This window comes from Eulemur rufifrons, chromosome 17, assembly GCF_041146395.1.
Source record: "Eulemur rufifrons isolate Redbay chromosome 17, OSU_ERuf_1, whole genome shotgun sequence".
NCBI lineage: Eukaryota > Metazoa > Chordata > Mammalia > Primates > Lemuridae > Eulemur > Eulemur rufifrons.
The window spans coordinates 8,068,259-8,091,622 of NC_090999.1; the positions used below are offsets into that span (position 1 = coordinate 8,068,259).

Consider the following 23,364-nt stretch of genomic DNA (forward strand, 5'->3'; position numbering starts at 1 on the left):
TAAGAACATTAAATGCCAGGTCCATCAACAAATCTGCCAAAACTTCACCTATAGGAAATTTTGACAGTAAAGTCTTTTTCCCCCATATACTCTTTTTTCAAGGAAAGTTGCCTAAATTATGAATAAAAATGTGGAGTCAAAAGCCATATAACCATATTTTAGCATTATTTATATAATGGGCACCAATATTCTGCTGGAAAATTATGATTTTTCTTCCAACATAATTTAATTCTCATTGTTCATCTAGAAATTATTTTTTAAAATTTCCCCAAACATATGTCACAAAAATGGAATGTTTCTACCTGTTCTTTGACTGAGGCAAGGATGGCAGAGGTGGTTTCCGTTTCTGAGCCATCCCCGTTGGAGGTGTTTAAGCCTGGGCTCAGGGAGCTGGTCTTCTCTGAGGCTGAAGAAGGCTGGTCTGGGACAGGCATAGCTCCTGCAATGCAAGAAGGCATGCTCAATACCACTGGATGTTGTCACTGCAAACAGGCATAATTATCAGGTAACTTTAAGAACTATACATCAGAAAAATGAAAGTTATGAACTTCAGAAAAAGAACATGACATAATTACAGAAGGAGAATAACACAAGTAAACAGAAGTAACAGTACAGGCAAATAGAATGGTTTCTCTATACATCAACCCCAATCACATTCCAGAACATACTCACAGCTTTGTGTTTTGTCTTTGAGGTAAATGGGGAAGGAAATGATGAAAAGGAAAAGGGAAGTGAGATTATAAAGAAAAGTAAAGAGATAAAGAAGAATTAAGTCTAAGAAGCTAGCCCAGCTACAAATTTATATCTGTTTTAGGCAAATTTATTACTTGCCTTTTGGTATATCTCCAACTCAAAAGAAAATCTAACAGATAATCCCCTTTGCAAAGAAATTATATGAAATAAACGATTAATAATTTATCATTAATTAAAGAGATGCCTGAATTAACAAGAGCAGCTTAACTGGTACCATGAAATACTCTTAATAACTAGTCCACTCCACAAATATTTATGGAGCTCCTACTCTGTGACAGACAGCAGACAAAACCTACTAAAAGTAGGCAAAGGCCATTTGCCACAGTTTATTTTGTCTGAGTTTATTTATGAAAGAATGCAGACACTCAAACACCATTAGACCTAATGTATAAATGGATGCCTGCATACAGGTTAAAGACAAGATCCCCAGAAGGTACTTTGCTCTATCGGACTTATCTATGATCTGAATGTGTATGCCCCCTAAATTCATATGCTGAAATACTAACTCCCTAGGTGATGGTATTAGGGGGTGGGGCCTTTGAGTGTTCATGAGGGTGGAGCCTTCATTGATGGGATTAAGGGATTAACATCCTTACAAAGGAGACCTGAGAGAGACCTCTCACGCCTCCCACCACAGGAGGACACAGCAAGAAGGCACCATCAACAAACCAGAAAGTTGCCCCTTATCAGACACTGAATCTGCCAGCACCTTGATCTTGAACTCCCTGGCCTCCAGAACTGTGAGAAATAAATTTCTGTTGTTTATAAGCACCCACTTTATGGTATTTTGTTACAGCAGCCCGAACAGATTGAGAGAGAGTGAAGTAATTGGTACATATATCATCTAGCAATGATCATAAACAGAATAAGCAATAATTAACAGAGGGCAATTTTTACCAGAGCATTACGAAATCCCCATCTCAATTAAAGGCTGAGGGTAAACAAAAATTATTTCTTACCTAAAGCTATTATATTACATGTCCCTCAGGAACCAGCATTGTGTGAATGTTAAAAGATATTTCCTGTAATACTGTATCTGAGTGCCCCGGGTTTTACATTAAGTGAAATAATTTTCATAGAAGACCTTGCCTTATGTTATTAGCCACATTTAGTTAATAATTTAGCGATATGCCAACCTCAAAGGACCACGTTACAGAATTTTATTTAAAATATATAATAAAAAAAGTGGTCATCCAAATTTCTCATTGAACATTCCAACTAACTTTTGATTTGTTTTTATTTTTTGAAGCAAGTTACTTATAATGTTACCAGTGGGGATTAGAATAGCACTGGAAAAGTAAATCTGTTACAAACACAGATTATGTGACAGGATTTGGGGAAATGATAATAAAAAAGCAGAATTTGAGCAAAGAGTCAGGATCAGATTAACTGGATTTGGCAAAATGCAATATAGCTGACTAAAAAGTTTCAAGTATTTGAGGTGATGGATAGCAACCGAATGAAGAAAAACACTTAAGTAATTATGGTGGTGGGGTTGAGAAGAACATAATAAAGTATGTTTATGTGTTCAAATGGCTTTCATATGTGGTTGTCTTATTTCATCAAGTGTCATGATGCAAACAAATCAACAAATATTGTGGCCAGGTAAACAGCTGGACCCATGGCCTTCCACTTAGGAGAGGCAGGGGCAAAAGGTAAGCAGAAAAATAAATAATGGCTCTTGTGTGCAGTCACCTGGGTCCCTGAGAGATCCACCCTGGACCTTGTACCTCCACCTATATCCACGTCAACGGCTTGCGTAGTGGACTCTACACAAGAGAGCCTTACACTGAGAAAGGAGGAATCTTACACTTTTTAAATTATTATTTTAATTTTTGTGTTCTCTGAATTTTATTGGGCCCATGTTAATTCAGGGTCTCAGCCGGTATTATCATCAATATATTTTTTGACAAAGAAACTGTGTAAGGGCCCAAAGTTATTAAGTAACATAAGTGCATCTGCAACTCAGGCTTTCTGCCTTTTTAATCCTATTTTAGTGTCCCTTTGATGTGTCAGCCTATTTCCCATAACCTGTACTGCCTCCTAAATGCTAGTCTACAAACTAATTTTTATAAAATGTGACTCTTGAAAGTATGACAGTGACCTGTCATAATAAAATGTGGGATTTAATAGGCACTGAATCAAGGTTTATCCTTAGGCACTTGACAGGTTTGACCCACACGGCTTAAGGAATAATTAGGCCTGTTTATCTACCTCCTTTCTCCTTATAGCAATAATGGAAAGAGAAGTGAAATCTTCAAGGCTTACTCCACCACACAGAGCTACTGCTACCTAAGCCAACCTCTATTCCTGAATGCAAATGACTTGGAGTAATTTCCTTCGTTCACGATTTTTAACACCCAAATTTAATTTAACCATCGGTCCTCACTACATTTCCACAGGAAAGACTGTCACCCTCCACTCCGATCTTCTCTGCTCAGAGCGTACAGAGAGATGAAGAAACATGCCAAAGACCTGCCCCAGCCAAGCCCTGGATTGCCTTGCAGGAAGTATTAAAAAGTCTTAAGCCTCTGACTTCATAGTAACATGGCCAAATACTTTATTTTTAATCAGAGCTAATCCACTAAAAATTAGTATTTAATCTATGCTAAATCCAGGAAATCTGGAAAGTGTACCAGCAAATAAATAAATAAATAAATAAGAACAAAAAAACAAAGGAAGAGCAACTATCTATGAGCAGTTCTACCATCCTGGATAAGTACATTTACTTTGGGATTTTGGTAATTTATTTTTTCTGATATAACTTATTTTGCATAATTATTTTTAAATAATGGGGTACTGATGTAACATTTATGAATTTTTTTATTTTTTGCTCAACATCTCACAATTTCTTATGTCAACAAACATTATTCCACAGTTTAATCGTAATGTACACTTCCCATTTAATAATCTGTATGTGTCAAAATTTACTTGTCTTTTATTTGTAATTTTTACCCATTTTTACATTTATGACATTTTCAATAGATAAATTCCTAGCAGCAGAATTGATGGAATAAAAAAACCTGGGTATTTTTCAGACTTTAGATAGCCAAAGTCCTGCTGCCAGGCTAGTCCAACGTTCTTCTCCACTGGAGATGTCATAAGAATCACATCCCCACAACGTCAATGACACTGTCCTCAATTACTCTCAAGCCTTTTACCAGTGTGATCTAGAAAAATGCATCTCTTTGACTTGTTTTTATTTGACTATGAGTACAGTGGACATTTCCCACAGAGTTATTCATCTTGTACAGCACTTCTTATCCTTGAATTACCAAGAAGTCTTCCCATACGTAGTAGAATTATAATCTCCAAATACCTAAGCTGCATTTTTGACAGACCCAGCTTCCACATGACAAAAAGGGACATGACGGGAGAACAGCTCTAAATTTGGGGTGGGTTTGTTCTAGCAGAACTTGGTACCAATAAATCCTATGTCCAGAAAATAACGAAACAACACCACTATCAGTTTCTGGGCTCAAATCACACTCCTCTAAGCTCACACATATCCACAAGCAGCGTTATGGACTGAATTATATACCCCAAAATTCATATGTTGAAGCCTTAACCCAAATGTGACTGTATTTGGAAACAGGGACCTTAGGGAGATAATTAAGGTTATATGAGGTCACAGGGTAGGTCCCTAATCTAATAGGACTGGTGTCCTTATCAAAAGAAGAATAGATAACAGAGATCTCTCTCTCCCTCTGGTACACACTGTCAAAAGTCCACACGAAGACACACGAGAAAGCACCTTTGGCAAGCCAGGAAGAGAAGCCACTTTCTTGGCTGAGACCCAGGTGGCCTGAGGCAGCTCTCCCCCGGCCACTTGTACTTCACGCCGACCTGACTAGCCCCGCCCTTGGAGGGGTGGAGTAAAGAGAGAAGCCCCGCCCCCCAGCCTCTGGCAGCACCTCTCCCCTAGTTCTGTGGGTAGGCTTCCCTGACTTCCCCTACGGCAGGGCAGACCCTGCCCCTGGAGGAGGGGAGAAACGAGAAAAGAAGTTTTCTGCACTGGAACATGTGGTGGTCTCAGGCAACACCCCTTTCCCAGCCTGGCAGGGCAGGCTACACCCCTGGAGGTAGGGAGAAAGGAGAAAGGAGAAAGTCGTTTTCTCTGTGTGACTGGGGTGAATCTGTGGGACCTTGGAACTAAGCAAAAGGGGACACACTATTTTATCAGACCAGTGTGTTGGTCTTGATTATCTGATAAGAGCATAACACTAGGGCTCGAGTTTGGCGCCCAGGCCACTGCCAGCTTTGGGGCCTGTGGTCCAGGAAGGAAAATCTTGGCCAGAGTCCTCAGCAATTGCACAGATTTATACCCCCCACCTGGGGCTGCCTCGCAAGTGTAGTGAAAGAGCCCTGAATATCGTATTAGTAGATCTCCCCTAGCAGCAGATCAAGCAACCACAGAAGTATATATCCTCAGGCTTGCAGGCCCTTGTTGCTCTTCTTACACTACCTAAAGCCGCAAGAGGGCTCAAGTAACCCTTGGGAGTGACAAGTCATTTCCCAAAGATTGGGGCACTGGTATACCCCATTTGGGAGTTTAGAGCCCAAAACAAAGGCACTCCTCCACACAAACTATAAGCAACAACAGAGAGGGTAACCTCATAGCCCAACACAGTGACTTCCTTCTCAAACTAGCAGAGTTACTCACACAAGAGTGATTCACCACTTGGTAGACTGAGCAAGGGGTCCAAACTTACTAATCTCTTTTGGCAAGAGGTGAACATAACAGATCAGAGACAACCCAACAGGCTAAAACACCTCTAAGACAATACAGAATCAGAGCGCATCTCCCCAGGACTGTCAAGGAACATCCCTTCGGGGTTCCAGAGTTAAAGCCATAACCCAGCCCCAGAACCCCCAGTTCTTGACAAAGTAGCCTGATAAGAAAGAATCAGTGAAAGAATACTGTAAATATGAAGGATCATAGAGAAAAGTCTCCCCCAAAAGAAAATATTCAATCTCCATCAATAGGTAACAACTTACATTATACGATTAAATTGACAGAGGAAGAATTCTGAATATGGATTGTAAGAAAGCTCAATGGAATTGAAGAGAAAATAGAAAATCAACATAAAGAAACCACAAGAACAATACAGGAAATGAATGAAAAATGCTCTAAAGAAATTGAAATACTACAGAAAAACTAAACAGAAATCTTGCAAAGAAGGAGGCTTTCAGGGAACTTCCCAACACAGTGGAAAGCCTCAAGAATAAAATGGATCACTCAGAGGAAAGAATCTCAGAACTTGAAGATAATGCCTATGTTCTAAACAAATTGTATGAAGAAAAAGAATATAGAAACAAGAGACAAGACCAAAACATACAAGAAATGTGGGATTATGCAAAGAAGCCAAATATAAGAATCATTGGCATCCCTGAGAGAGAAGAAGAAAATACACAAGAGCTGGAAAAATTATTTCATGGAATACTGGAGGAAAATATGCCTGGCCTGGCCAGAAATCTAGACATCCAGATACAAGAAGCACACAGAACTCCTGGGAGACTCAATGTGAAAAGGCAATCACCACGTCACGTAGTTATTAGGCTAACCAAAGTAAACACAAAAGAAGCAATCCTCCGAGCAGTAAGGAGAAAGCAGCAAATAACCTACAAAGGAAAACCTATCAGACTAACTGCAGACTTCACAACTGAAACTTTACAAGCCAGAATGGACTCGGTGCCTATCCTTAATCTTCTAAAATAGAATAATGGCCAACCTAGAATTCTCTACCTGGCAAAATTAAGCTTCATCTATTAGGGAGAAATAAAGACCTTCCCAGACAAGCAAACTCTGGTGGAATTTGCGAAGACCAGACCAGCCTTACAGTAAGCACTCAGACTGGCATTACACATGGAACAGCACACTAGACACTCTCCAAAGTAAAATCACTCAAGTTAAAGTCTAGAACCTGGTCTCCACGACGGCTCAAGGAATAAAACAAGACAGTAGGAATTTACATAACAATATAAATGGAAATCTACCTCAAATATCAATCCTCTCAATAAATGTGAATGGCTTGAATTGTCCTCTGAGGAGACATAGACTGACAGAGTGGATAAAGATCCACAACCCTAGTTTTTGCTGTCTATAACAAACACAAACACCACAAAGATGTTTTCAGGTTAAAAGTCAAGGGATGGAAAACAATCCTCCAGGAAAATGGAAGTCAAAAGAAAGCAGAGGTAGCTATACTTATTTCAGATAACGTAACCTTTAAAATAGCAAAAGTAAGAAAGGACAAAGATGGCCACTATATAATGGTGGAAGGGAAGATCCAACAAGAAGACTTAACAATTCTTAATATTTATCCACCCAACTCAGGAGCACCCAGATACAAAAAGCAAACCCTGTCTGATTTAAATAGCATGATACACAATAATGTCATAATAGCCAAGGACTTCAACACCTCATTGAATGAACTGGACAGATCTTCTAAACAGAAAATAAGAAGAGAAATAAGGGACTTAAACAGATCTCTAGAACAAAAGAGTTTGAAAGATCTCTACACAGCATTCCACCAAAATAAAGCCAAATATACATTCTTCTCATCAGCTCATGGAACTTTTTCCAAAATTGATGATATACTGGGCCACAAGTAAAACCTCAACAAATTCAAAAAATAGAAATAATATCATGTATCTTTTCAGATCATAGTGGTATAAAATTAGAGTTCAATTCCAACAGAAATATATATCACTTCACAAAATCATGGAAATCAAACAATTTATTGGTCAATGTCTATTGGGTAAAGGAGGAAACACAGAGAGAAATCAAAACATTCTTTGAACTTAATGATAACAGGGACACAAGTTATCAAAATCTGTGGGACTCAGCAAAAGCATTCCTGAGAGGAAAACTAATAGCATTGAATGCTCACATTCACAAAGCAAAAAGCTGTAATATCAACAATCTAACAAACAGTCTCAAGGAATTGGAAAACAAAGAGCAAATCAACTCCAAACCTAGCAGAAGAAAAGAAATAATGAAGATCAAAGCAGAAATAAATGAAATTGAGAATAAAAGAACTGTACAGAAGATCAACAAAAAAAGCTGGTTTTTCGAAAAGATAAACAAAATTGACAGCTCTCTTGCCAGATTGCCAAGAACTCGAAGGGAAAGGACTCTAATAAACTCAATTGGAAATGAAAAGGATAGGTCACAACAGAAACCACAGAAATACAAAATATTATCTTTGAATGCTATAAAAACCTATCTGCCCCAAAACTACATAATGTGGAGGAAATGGACAAATTCATGGAAACATACAACCTCCCTAAGTTCACCCAGGAGGAAGTAGAATTCCTGAACAGACCAATATCATGCACAGAAATTGGAGCAGTAATTAAAAACCTTCCAAAAAGGAAAAGTCCTAGACCAGAAGGCTATACTTCCGAGTTCTACCCAACATTCAAAGAAGAACTCAAACCTATATTACAGAAATTATTCCAGAACATAGAAGAAGATGGTATCCTCTCTAATTCATTCTACGAAGCCAACATCACCTTGATACCAAAACCAGGAAAGAACACAACAAAAATAGAAAACTACAGACCAATATCCCTCACGATTATTAATGCAAAAATACTCTACAAAATTTTAGCAAATCGAATCCAACAGCATAACAAAAAAATAATTCACTATAAGTGGGCTTTATACCAGAGATGTAAGGCTGGTTTAACATATGCAAATCTATAAATGCAATTAACCTCATAAATAAAAGCAAGAACAAAGACCATATGACTTTCTCAGTTGATGCAGAAAAAGCATTTGACAAACTCCAGCACGCCTTTATGATAAAAACTCTTAGCAATATAGGCACGGATGGGACATACCTTACAATTATCAAAGCCATATATGATAAACTTACAGCCAATGTCATTCTGAATGGGAAAAAATGGAAACCATTCTCACTTAGATCTGGAACCAGACAAGGATGCCCACTATCCCCACTCCTATTCAACATAGTGCTGGAAGTCCTTGCTAGAGCAATTAGACAAGAGAGGGGAATTAAGAGCATCCAAATGGGGGCAGAGAGATCAAACTCTCTGATGATATGATATTACATCTAGAAAACCCCAAGATTCAACCAAGAGACTCCTGGAATTGATAAATGAATTCAGTAAAGTCTCAGGATACAAAATAAGTACACACAAATCAGAGGCATTCTTATGCACCAATAACAGTCAAACCAAAATTCAAATCATCAAAAGCGCAGTATCTTTTACAATAGCCTCAAAGAAAATCAAATATCTAGGTATGTATTTAATGAAAGTGGTGAGAGACATATACAGGGAGAACTACAAAACACTAAGAAAAGAAATTGTAGAAGACGTAAACAGATGGAAAAATCTACTTTGCTCATGGATTGGTAGAATCAACATTGTTAAAATGTCCATACTACCTAAAGTGATCTACAGAATTAATGCAATCTCTATCAAAGTACCAGCATCATTCTTTACATATTTAGAAAAAATAATTCTATGGAACCAGAGAACACTTTGTATAGCCAAAGCAATATTAAGCAAAAAGAACAAACTGGGAGGTATGAGTCTACCAGATTTCAAGCTGTACTACAAGGCTACAGTAACTAAAACAGCATGGTACTGGCACAAGAATAGAGACGTATACCTTTGGAACAGGACTGAGAATCCAGAGGTGAAACCATCCGCATATTGTCATCTCATCTTTGACAAAGCAGACAAAAATATACACTGGGGAAAAAAATCCCTTTTGAATAAATGGTTCTGGGAAAACTGGATAGCTATATGTAGAAGATTGAAACTGGATCCCCACCTCTCATCTCTTACAAAAATTAATTCTAGATAGATAACAGACTTAAACCTAAGGCATGAAACCTTAAGAATCATAGAAGAAAATGTATGAAAGTTTCTTTCAGACACTGGCCTAGGCAAAGAATTTATGAAGAACACCCCCAAAGCAATCATAGCAGCTATAAAAATAAATAAATGGGACTTGATCAAATTAAAAAGCTTTTGTACAGTCAAGGAAACTATCACTAGAGCGAATAGACAACCTACAGAATGGGAGAAAATATTCGCTCTCTACACATGCAATAAAGGGCTGACAACAAGAATCTATCTAGAGCTCAAAAAAATCAACAAGAAAAAAATCAAACAACCCATCAATAAACTGTTCCCTGGTTCTAAAAAAGACTGGGGACCACCCCTGCCCTAGGTAAGTGGCTTCTAAAATAGAGCCATCAAACTCAGTAACCTTCTGGGACTTGAAACTTGCAACTGGTAACTTATAAACAGAATCTGGCAAAATGTATGGAGAGCACCATGCAAGGATAGGAAACAGCAGTGTCAGCCATCCTCAGAATATGCAAATACAAGGGTGCCAGCAGGCATAGACAGGAGGTGGAGAAATATCCAAGTTGGAGGTGTGGTGTTAGATATTACTCATGGAGTCAGAGACACAAGGCCATCTGTTGCGCAGTGGCTGGAGGGTCTCTATCAGAGATGCTGCTCCAATCTGAGTGTCAAGTCAGGTGTGTTAAACACAAGGGGGTGATTGTTCTACCTGTGTATTCAGAGAAGCCAAAGTGGTGGGAGGTTAAACACAGCATGGTGGGTCAGGAAACCCATCCCATGTCATTGTGTGAGCTATCAATCATTGAGGAGGGTGGGACCAACCTGAACATCATCACAGACTTCAGGTCTGCCTTTTTAGTTACATGAATTATGCCTGTAGGGTAAAAAGGAAGCTTCTGTGGAAGCTAACACAGAGCAAGATGGAAAGGTGGCAGACACATAGCAGCCAAGTTCTAGCAAATAGGGTCATTGAGAGTAGCAGAGGGCCTGCATTTGGCTATTTTGTCTAAGTGTCTGGCAGTCCTGTTTTCTACAGCATGGTCTCAGGCACTTTCATCTAGTCTTAACATTACATTAACAACTTATCTATCTTAAAAAAAAAAAACATATATTAAAAAGGTGGTGCTTTTGAAAAACAAACTAGCAGATGAGGATCAGTAGTCGTGCCTCCTGAGCCCTGCCCCAGCCAAGCTTATGACCTGAGATGCCAGAGCTGGCACCAGGGGGACGATGTCCTCTGGCCAACCAGCAAGAGAAGTTCTGACAGTGGAAACGTGAAGCTTCCTTGCCGCAACCCGGCTTCCCTCAGAACCTAAGGCGTGAGACGAAAAGCTAAAAGAAGACAGGAGTGGAAAGACAGAGGGCTATGAGCAGAGAGGAAAGGATCAGAATAAATATATAAAGTGAGATGTGAGCAGAGAAAAAGACGAGCAGCTGGGCTGAGATTCTGGGAGTGCCAGGGGTGAGCCCCAAAATACTGAGACAGAAGGAGATTGGGGGCAGCAGCTATGCTGTTGGGAGATCCTGGAAGAGAATTTTAAGAAGTTTGATGATGGCCCTGAATTTGTTAATGATCTTGAACTTGAACTTGCTGATTTCAGAAAATAACCAATATGTAACATGTACTATATTATTAACAAATGAAGTAAGATGTTCTCTACACCTGTTTGTGTACTATCCCAGTGGGCCAGTACAATGAGGTTGAAAGCCACTGTCTTACATATGAGAGCTTCCAAGGGGTCCACAGCTTCTATTTCTTCTCATTGAACACTGTTCACACCTGTCTTTGGCAAAGCCATTCACAGCTGAGATTGGATGTGCAAATAATGAATCAGAGTCTAGCTCCAGCTTAGACCTCACACTTGATGTCCAATAGGCAACTACCTATTACCAATGGCTCTACAAGAACCCTACAGACACACCCAGTTCAGCATGACCCCTCGTCTCGTGCCTGGACACACTCACAAAATCTTCCTAACCTGCCTCTCTTGCCTGCAGGATTGCCTCCTCCAATTAATGCTCCGCACTATTTACTGAGAAAGTCAGCCTTCTTTACCAACAATATGATCACAACATGCTTTTTTCCCAAAAGTACTTGAGTGGATCTCAGCCCCTAGAAAAGAGGTTTCCAAAGGTTTTTTGAGATAGAAAATGTATTATATATCATGGCCCAGTGACACACAACTACATATTTGAACTGAAACAAAATTTCATGAAAAACAAAGCCTTGCAACATATGATGCATTATATTTTCTATTTTATTCAAGTTCATTGAAAATGCTAGTGGGTTACCCACTAAATTGATGGATGCAAAACAGTTTGGAAACCATTGGAGGATGAAGTCCAATCTGCTTTGCTTGATGCAGGAAGCTGTTCTTGCCCTAGCCCATGCTTACCTCTCCATTCTCAAGACCGTTGCCTCTCTCCTCATACTGTACGCGATAGACACAACTAGCCTTTTATGGTTTCCCATACATCTTATTGAACTGAATTTTGCACACTCAGAGTTCTCTTCTTGCATGCCTTTATCATCCCCAAGACTTTGTTTGGCTGCCAAACTCCTTTTCTCTTTTCCCTTTCAATGCATGCATTTCTTTCTCTCTGCAGCCTTCCCGGACAGCTCCAGACACTATGAATCACTTCCTCCTGACTGATACTTTTATAACTTTCCTCGAGCATTGCATTTATCACTATGAACTGTAATGATCTTACTCCTTCTGGGACTTTTAAAAAATCTTTTAATGTTTTTGAAATTGGGACACTTTTTAATGTGATTGTGGTCCCCTTTTCCTTTAAGCCATTTGGGATGGATTTTCTGTCACTTGCAACTAAAAGTGTTATTAAATCAATGATATACTCAACATCTTAGATCTATGGAAATACCATGTATTTTACATTTTATGTCTCCTAATTATTAAATAGTTCATGAATTCTTAGAGCACAGAAATTACGTCATATTCATTTTTACAAACTCAGTGCCTAGAATACTGTCTGGTAAACAGACAGAGTTGAGTTAGAGTTGGCATCACTAAAATACTTATTGAACAAGTAAAAATGAAAGAATATTTATAATTCATCATCAGCCTTATTTAAAAATGTCAAGGAATTTTACATTTACAACACTGGTACATAAATGTCCTATAAATCTTCCCAGGTTAATAAACAGAAAGATTAAATCTATCAATAAAATAAATCTATTAAATATAAATCCATAAAAATAGAAATATTCATATAAAAGCATTTGGGTAATATATAATATGAAAGTAGTCAAACCATGTATACTTCTACCACCCACGCCTATGTCTACATTTATCATGGAAATATGTCTAGATAAAATTAATAATCATAAGACAATATAAGTTTGGGAGTTCATCTTTACTACAAATTAGAAGTGACCCACTGCTGGAATCACTAAACATCTTAGCTCCCTGAGACACCACTAACATGTTTCAACAGCTGATTGATGGGTTTACTAAGCTGTAGGGACACTTATTCTTAGGCCAGAAATATAAAGTCTAGGATTCTGAAATTATAGACCCTTCAGAGTAACAGTTGATTGAACAGAAATTGAAACAGACCCAGTGCCTGAAATTTTGACTCTCTCTGAATATAAGGAGAAGTTCTAATGCATTCTATAAAACAGAAGCTCAGCAGTGAACTGAGTATTCTTCTGGCAGCAACTTCAAAGTGGCATGCTTACCCCAGCTCTTAATATGGTGTTCGTCACACACAGAGAGTGTGCAGAACATGCTGTCACTGCCAAATGTCTCAGTTGCTGGGGTTCCCTTTCACACAGCTCCTACAGACTTAGAGTCCATCTCACACATCCTTTTTGTACAAGATGCTGAACAAAAGCATCTGAGCTTATACATGAAACACAACCTGTCTTCCCTAATATTCTCTCTAACATTTAAAAAAATTATGCAGTTTTCCAGTTTATATTCCTTACTTAATCATAGATTTACATGATATAATCTGGTAAAAAAAAAAAAAAACAAACATACTTTAAAGCCAGTCCATGGCAATTTAACCACCATGAATTACCAACTTTCACTGTCACAGCCTATTAAACAGAAGATCCCAAAATGCCAGCCACATAGTGGGTTGCAACATGTTCTTACTTTGTAGTGCTTGAAAGTGTCCACTCAAATTATGCCAATTTACCCTTCATATTGAGTGCAAATATGTATCTGCCACTTCACAATATCTCAAGATACTGAAGCTCAATGACAGATCTGTTTTTTTCTAGAATTGCTGTCAATGGGCAGTCAAGGACAAAGGCTTACACTGTAAATAAATATCTGCCAATATGTTTAACCCATTGCAGCAGGAAAAGTGTCAGTCAGTGTTTTAAATTTAATTATAGAAAACAGAGTTTCAGGCCGAGAGTGGTGGCTCACATCTATACTCCTAGCACTCTGGGAGGTTGAGGTGGGAAGATAACTTGAGGCCAGGAGTTCGAGACGAGTCTGAGCAAGAGCAAGATCCCATCTCTACAAAAAATAGAAAATTTAGCAGGGTGTGGTGGTGAGTGACTGTAGTCACGGCTACTCAGGAGGCTGAGGCAGGAGGATCCCTTGAGCACAGGAGCTTGAGTGAGCTATGATGACACCACTGAGCTCCAGTCCAAGTGACACAGTAAGACCCTGTCTAAAAACTAAATAAATAACACAAAACAAACAAACAAAAAACCCAGAGTTTCAACTATTCCTATACAACTTAACTCGCTACCATTGACTTGGAAATTTTTCAAATAAACTTCTGACCATAAAAGAACAAATATAAAACAAAAACTGAAGAGCCATAATAATTTTTGATAGCTGCCAAGATATGTCGATAACAAATTTGAAATGTTAAGTGTTATAATTCATTTATTACAACACACAGCTTCATGAAAAAAGTAAGCTTTGCATAGAGAGTTAAATCTAACTTATATGTGCATGAGAGGTTATATTGTATTTGTGAAGGTTATATATCATAAAATCTCTTATTTTTTTGTGTATAAATAGTCATTAAATATTATGCTTTAGGGGGTCCAAATATCCTGGTATGTGATCAATAAACAATTTTAATGGACAAATAATTAGAGATTATGAAAAGGTGCTTATCAATCCCCAATCTTACTTTTGCCAACTTGTCTTCTGTCTTCTTTTAATTTTCAATTTCCACAAATCAAACATTACCTCTGCATTACCCTTGTCAAGCCAAATTCATAGTATTTTTTATTGCAAAATTTCCTTTTTCTCAAGATAAGACTCTAAGATATTGCTCCCTTTTTCAATTACCTCCTAACATAAATATTTCACCTCTCATTGTGTATACATCTTATTTGCTTATTAGTTGTGACTATCTCTGTCAAGTTTGGTTTGGGAAAGTGTGATGGGTTTTAATTATGTCCACAGCTTCTTTGATACTCCTCTCTTCAGGAAGAGGAGCTTAACTCACCTCTCCCTGAGTGTGGGCTAGACCCAGTGATGCTTTACAAAAAGCATATGGTGGAAGTGATGGTATATGACTTGTGACACTAAGTCATAAAAGGCATTGAGGCTTCCTCATTAATCTCTCTCGGATCATTCACCCTGGGGCAGTCAGCTTCCATGCTGAGAGGATGCTCAAGCAGCCACCCAGAGAGGTCCGTGTAAGGAGAAACTAAAGCCTACTCTCAACACCTGGCAAAGAACTGATGCGTACAGCCAACAACCACAAGAGTGAGCCAGTTTGGGAGCAGATCTTCCAGCCCTGGGCGTGCCTTCAGATTATACAGACCTGGCTGACATCTTCACTGAAACATTGTAATAAACCCTGATCCAGAAATAGCCAGCTAAGCTGCTCTTCAGTTCCTGACTCACAGAAACCATGAGATGAATATCAGTTGTGTTAAGGTGCTAAATTCTAAGGCAACGAGTTATTCAGCAATAGATAACTGAGTATAGTGAAAATCTTCAGGCTTTTTTAGTGTTCATAACCTAATGATGTGGTTGCAGTGATTTCACGATAATCTTTTCAATACATGGAATGAATCAAAAATAACCCCCGATCAGAGATTCTGCTCCCATCCCCAAGATTTATTCAATATCATCCCTCAGAGTTTGTGATTTATCACAAACCCATGGTTGCTTGCAGGCAACCATCCCCAAGAAAGATTCAAACCTAGTAAGAAATTAGGGAAAAGAATGTATTAATGATTTAGCATGAGTGAAATAGTGACTTCACAATAAATTTTAGATTTGTCTGTTTCAAGATTTTTGAGGATGTTCAAAGATTTTACCAAATAGTATACCCAGACATCAAAGAAGCATTTCATAATTATTGCTGAAGCTTAAGATGCTATTTTTGGACATCTCATTAAGTTGGATGACTTCTCTCTATAGTTGCCATAAAATATGCATAAAACCATAGTCTCTTTTATGTGAATGGTGATAAGGACAGAATGTTTTCATGTCTTAAGATGATCTAATCTTATCCATATACGGTACCTCATTGCTTTAGAAAAATAGATTCTTGTACATCCATATTTCAACTATTCTCTGTTAGCGAATGTCCATCATAATACACAATTATATAGCTATGACTGTTGCTAAGTTTCCAATGATTCATATTCTAGCAGTATTTTTGCAAGATTCTCTGGGTAAGTCCTCTTCATTTATTATGTCCACATTCAAGTATTGTGGTACTTGACTTTCTTCCAGTTCTTCAACTAGTCCTCTTCTGGTCTTGGTATGAACCAACTGCATTCTCCCCCAACTCAAGGTGGAGTGAGTTAATTCTATCTTAGTAGGTATTAGTGCTGCTCACTCATTTTCCATTATTCTTTTTCATCTAGTAAAGAATTCACTTAAAACCAGTCTTACTATTATAACTTGTTTTGGTCAGTGAATTATGATTGAGTAAAAGCATTTAAGAGCCAGTGTATGATGCTTCATTCTCCGCTTTTCCTTGCTTGGGAAACCTGCACACTGTATTAGGGTGTCAGAGGCTTAAGGGGGTGTAGAGTGACTATGTGGAAGAGGAGGTTTCATCCGCACTAGACATGTTGCATTAGTGATTAAATAAACTGTTTGGATTAAGCCATTGGAATTTTGGTATTGTTTGTTACTATGACATACCCAGCCCACACTGACTGATACACTCTCCAGAGGGCATAGTTACAAAAATTTCTCAGTAAAAAGAATATAGTAATCCTTTCTTGAAAAACAAATTTTGTTGTGCTTCATTTTTCATTTTATCTTGCCCTGAGGCATTAGAAACCTGAAGCAACCAAAGTATAGCAAACCTAAAAGTCAAAAGGGTGCAGATTTAAATATAGTCCTATTGGAAAAATATTTTTCTGTACCTCAGTTTCCTCATCAGTGTACAGAACATTCTCTGTTCTAGGTTTGTGTGAAGGTTCAAAAATGTTAATTTTTATTATTATAATTTGAAAATTATAAAGCTCTTCACTAGACATTGGAAAATTATTATACAATATATTTTAACTTTTAAATTATCTTCTTTTGTTAAATATCTTTTAAATTATCTTATACACTAAGATCATAAACATTTATATTATACTACATCGCAATTTGTGATTGAAGCGACACATTCTTAAAAACCAAAATGGATTTCTTGGTTTTTTATTTTATAAAAACATTTTATAAAAATATTTTATATTATTTATTTTATAACCAAAATATAACTTCTTGGTATGATAAAATTCACATCACATAAACACCCACCTGGTTCAGGGTAAAATTTATCAGACCTCCTTATATCAGGAAATTAAAGAAGTACTCCACTAAAATGTAAATTTGAAATTTCTACTTAGGGAAATAATCAAATAATAATTTAGAGATTTACCAGTGAATCTTGTTGATGAGCTTACAATTTAACAAATATTAATCATCTTTTCCAGCACTCATTCTGAAATGTGTCAAGCATAAAGTAGGAAAAAAGATTGCTTTTCTATGGTATTGTACCTGAATTCACAGCAAATCTAGGAAAGGAAAGCAAAGTGATTTTAAAGAGCTTATAAAGCCTACACTATATGCACTACAAAATTATTAACAAGAGGCTGACTCAGGGGTACAGAAAAATTTTTAAAAATTATAACCTCTATATCATGTGACGAGTGAAAAAATATAGTACTCAAAAATTGAAAACTGAATAAAACATTGCATTGCTTTTACTTTTAATATAAAAAGTCAATACATCAACTGTATTTTCAGATTATATTTAAACTGCTAAGTTAAAGGAAATATAACTACTATGTACACATTCATATTACCATTATATTAATAAAATATTGCTTAAACCATTTGAAAATTACATATTAGATTGTCAAATATTCAAACAATGTAAAATAAAAACCATATACAAACCAATTTCTCAGCAGTCATAGTATGAGAATGCTGCCAGTTTTCCCCTACACATTACACATTTACATGTATATGCAAAGATGTACACATATACATACATACATGCACATACACACAAACCCACAAACACATATGTATTAATACATATATGTAACAAAAATGTGATCATGTCATATATATTAATCTGTAACTTTTTTTCTCAATCATTATGTCTTGGAGACCATTTCAGATCATTAGTTATGAATTTATCACATTTTTTTAATATGCACAAGTATTCCACTGTATTGATATATCTTTTTAAATTATCTATAAATGCATAAATTTACATTTTTTCTTTTTCCTTTCCTTTTTCTTTTTTTTCATATATAGATGTTGAAATAAGGATCACTTTATGAGAGTCATACGCAGTTATGCGCATATGTGTATTATTTTAGAATAAATTCCTAGAAATGAATTCGCTGGGTCTAAGATTATAAAAATTTTAAACTGCGACAGATGCTGCCATCTTGTCCTCAAAGTCTTTCCAATGGAGACTCTGCCAACAACATAAAAAAAATGCCAATTTACATGCACTTTGGCAAACATGGACATGTGTGATCATTTAAATTTTTGATAATATGATAGCTAGTACAGAATTTATAATTGTTTTCTTTTGCATAAAATGGCATTTTAAACTGTTGAATTCATTAGCCAAAAAAGTGATTCCAACCATAAAAAACAGTCATCTTTCACTCTGACTTGTCAAGTTAGTGTATGTTTCTCTTATAGCACTTTATCCATTTTACTGCAATCACAGATTGAAATCTTCTGACCCTGATGTCAAATGTATAAAGTTATTACTAATAACTTCATTTTTGAGAAAAATGAGATACAAAAAAATAGCATGTCTAGTCACAAAAGGATAGTCAACACTAGTCACGAATTTTAAACAAAATTTGTCATCTTGTCACATATCACTTTGATTATATCACAAGACTGTCGATGTTTAGATTTAATAGTTCTTTTGCATTTTTAATCCTATTACAAAACAATATTCATTGATATTCATTAGTTTCAAGGAACTATGTATTTTAATTTTAGATAAATCAAATTAAGTTTTGTCACTAGCACACTAATTACTTTTGTAATTTTGAAGATAGGATGCCATCTTTTTAAATCTTTTTAAATTTTATTTTTAATTGACAAATAATAGTTGTATATATTTATGGGATACAATGAATGCAATGTTTTGCTATATGTGTACAATGTGAAAAGATTAAATCAAGCTATTTAACAAATCCATCTCCTCACGCACTTATTTTTTGTGGTAGAAATATTTCAAATATACTCTTTTAGCAATTTTCACATATACAATGGATTATTATTTATTATGGTCACCATTCTGTATAATAGATCACTAAAGCTTATTCCTCCTGTCTAACTGAAACCTTGTATCCTTCAACAAACATCTCCCCTTTCCTTGTCCACCCCCTGCTTTAGCCTCTGGTCAAAACACCATCCAGTATCTTTTTGGTATGTTGTGAAGTCAATCATCTTCTAAGAGACCACACTTACCCAAAAGGCCAAAGGTAAATTTCAGAAAAGGTATCTGAAAAGCAATTTCTCTATATGTTTACAATTATTTTATTCAATCTATCATATTTTAAAGCTTAGATATGAGCTTATAGGTTTTTTTACAATGATATCACATTTTCAGTTTAAAAATGATAATATTTAACATTTTAAAATTCATTTGTACCATTTTTCTACTGTATTTTAAAAAATAATTTCTCTGAACATTAAATTATTCTGTTTGGGAAAACTCTCTTTCCAGCATTAGGCTTTCCAGTTTCTATTTTATTCTTTCTCCTCTTGCAGAATATGTACAATGCCTCACATGATCAGCAGTTACCACGCTCTAATACATAAATTATTCCTGAATAAAATGTTGAATATTTAACATTTAGTTGTTATAAAACTAGTCAATTATAAATGTTTAAAAATATTCTAAACATTTAAAGAAAACAAGTATAACCCTTAGAAAAAGAAATTGTGACTTTATGTCCAGACAAAAACCAAAATTTCTGCCAATTAGGTAGGAATCACCTACTATTTTACATAGAAATCTTTTAGCATTATTAGTCTTTCTGGAGGGAGAGAAGCAGGAATACACTTGATTATAATCTATATTTTTATGTATTTTTTATGGACAAACTTTAATCATCTCCAAAAGATGATTGATAGATGAAATTTCAATCAATTACAGATGACATTATTTTTTTAAAAAGGTACAATAAAAAGTTTTACATTCTACCTAATATGAGAACCTTATTATCATGCAAGGGTTATTAAAAAGCACAGTAAAAAATGCTTAAATTGAAATCTTTTTTACATAAATGTCCAATAGTCTTAAGGAAAGATAAATCAATATGATGTTTCTTTTAAAATCTCAATTATGTAAACACAGTAGGTATATAAATTCTGGCTAGAATAAAACCATAGACATTCAAATATAAAAATTTTCTCTTATATTTACTTTTTCTACAATCAGATTTCCTATCAATGAATTTCTGTATGTCTTAGATGAAAAAGCAATAAAAAATGCACATCAGTGTCATATCAGCCTTAGCGGGTATCCTGAAGATTATTATCTATATATGGATAGTGGTACACATAAGGTAACAGCTAGGAAGGTGTATTTAAAATTTTAAGTTACAATAGAAGAAATACTTTTTACAAGACGATATACTAATTATATTAATTGCACACTTGCTATGGACTGGGAACTACTCTAAGCTCTGCACAAGTACTGACTTAATTAATACAGCAATGCTATCCTGCACTTCTATTACCACCCCCTTTTCCAGAGGATGACACTGAGGTCCAGAGAGGTCAACCTCCCCAAGGTAGCACAGGGAAGAGCTACAGTTTAAGCCCACATGGTCTACGGCTCTCAATCACTATACTGTGCTAATCTACAGGATGCCTCTTAATACTGGAACCAATGTAGAAAATAATTCATTAATTTTTAAAAAATCATTCAATGACCATAGACTGTGCCAGGTCCAGTACTGGGCACTGAGTACCAAATGTAAAAGATAAATAGGAATGGTTTCTTCCCACTTAGGAGCAGCCATAGAGAAAAATAATGAATACAGAGATTAGATCAGTTCTAAAGTGTGGATTTTTGTCCTGAAGAAAGAAGGTTGATAAGTAGGGATGACTTCAGAGGGCATATTATCTTCGTGTTCTAGTGCCTAGCACAATAACCAGCAAGTCCTCTAGGAGCTGAGTTAAATGGTCCCATTCCGTAACCCTTGCTGACCAGTCCCTCAGTGCACCTGTGGTCGTCTGGCTGCTCCACGGCAGCCCAGTGCCCACCTCCCCTCATGGGTTAAGCGGCAGATCACTGGGAGCTGGCTGTGTCGGTTCCAAATCCATTCCTTCCAAGTTTCACTAATGATTATATTATTTCATTAAACATACATAAACCAATGAGATATAACTGCATCAAGAATAAGAGTTTTTGGTTTTTTATGAATGTTTTGGTGAAATATCCTTAAGAGAAGCCATTAAAAATGCTATGGAATTCATTACAGATGAGATGACTGTAAAGGGCAAAGGAAAAGATTACAAAGATCTAGAAGGATTCTTCCTCCCAATGCTTCACATGTGCCTTAGATTCCATACTTTGTAGAAACAGAAAATGCAAAACATAGAGGATGCAAGGAGGGGAGAGAGGGCGGTGGGCAGCAAGAATGTTCACTTGGCATTCTTGTGAACAGACCCACATTTGAATGAATGACCTAGGTCCTGTAACATAAGTAAACGTGGGTACAATTAAGTAAAAATAAAATAAATACAGCATTTACGTAGTTAATTTTTTTTTTTTTTATGATTCCCTATCTTAAATAACTCTTCTTAATGGACTGGTCTCAATCTCTTAGTTAAAAGAGTTTTCACCAACCAGTGCCTCAATACTTATTTGTTGAATGAATGAATAAGTAGTCAGTGAACTGATCATGTTTAACCTATTCAGCCTATTATGTGATTGTTTAGTTGGTCTTTTTATTGTATGAGTATTTGTTTTGCCTGGAATCATTTACTTACTGGATCAATTAGTCATTTATTAACTTAATTAAGAAACAAGTGGCTACTAGTACTTGATGATGTCAATAATTTCACCAAAGAAAATGATGCCGGGTTTTGAAGGGCCCTTTTGTTTCCCGTGCCTCTGCTCCCTGGTGACTGTGTCTGTGCCTGGCATCCGCATGAGGCAGTGCAGTTGGATAGACTGATTTTATGAAACAGTAATTACTCTGAGAGCGATGCCAAACTTAAATTGTACAAGTGACTGAATTTCAATTTAGAATAACAAGTCTACACATCATCTTATTGGAAAATCATTATCTAATTTCTATGCACCACACATATAATTTGCACAATTGAGAAAAAATGTCTCTCGATTAGCTGTTTTTAAAAGTGAAACAGCTTTCTGAACTTTGAACACAGGATTAAAGTTCCATTGATATATGGAACAAATTGAACAAAACAGGAAGGACATTAATCAGAAATGTATTTGTAGATTTTATTTTCAAGATGGCACCATTCCTAGTCACAGTTTAATCACTGTATCGGCACCTAGGGAAAAATGAACAATAAAGTATTTAATTTTATATAATTAAATTTGTGCCATACTATACAAATGCATCACTCAGTTCAAGTTATTAGAGTTACTACGTAATGATTTAGGAACAAACAACTAAGTGCAGGTGTTGACCGTGCTCTGAATACAGGAAACTCTGTTCAGGCTGCATAAGATCTCATCGAATTGCCTGTAACACAGATAGGATCTAAAACCAGTTATCTCTGATACACTGTACAGGACTTTATACATAAAAATGTGCAGCTTACATTGGTTACCAAGAAAACTTCTAATTTAAAATCTACATTGACAACATTGGTTAATGTAATAGGAAAATTTGGAAAACTGGATTCTATCATAACTAGAAAAATGTAGGAATTAAAAAATGAAGAGACCAAATCACATACATTAACAGAATAATATATTAACAGATTAATTGGTACCGGTTGAATCAGTAAGAGGAAAACTGTATTATCCACATACATGTGATTTCTAATATGTTTAGTTTCTATTATCTGGAAGATTTCACCTTTAAATATCAAAAATATACTTACTGGTATAACTAGGTGAAAGGTCAATTTTACTTTGTCAATTCTACAGTCCTCTACAGTAATGACATCCATTCTACACATTTTATCTTGGCACCAATCAAAAATTGCAGCAGCACATGAGTAACCCTTAATTTTAAGCAGCCCAAGAAAGAGCAAGGACTCTTTGCCTGGACATTTTATAAATGAGAGGGTAATGAGGCATAAAGGAATTAGGCAATATTTTCAAGGTCAT

The 23,364-nt window shown here is 36.2% G+C and overlaps 1 protein-coding gene across 2 annotated transcripts in view; it reads right to left on the bottom strand.

The window, feature by feature from the left end:
* The window catches only part of CTNND2 (catenin delta 2), an 826,820-nt gene that overhangs the window by 676,467 nt on the left and 126,989 nt on the right, over positions 1–23,364 (bottom strand). For both annotated transcript variants that reach the window (XM_069491984.1, XM_069491978.1), the window contains exon 2: positions 303–439. Coding sequence is in view for 1 of the 2 variants with exons in the window: in XM_069491978.1 (XP_069348079.1) it covers positions 303–439 (137 nt within the window). In the remaining variant the exon portion in view is untranslated. The remainder of the gene's footprint in view (positions 1–302; positions 440–23,364) is intronic.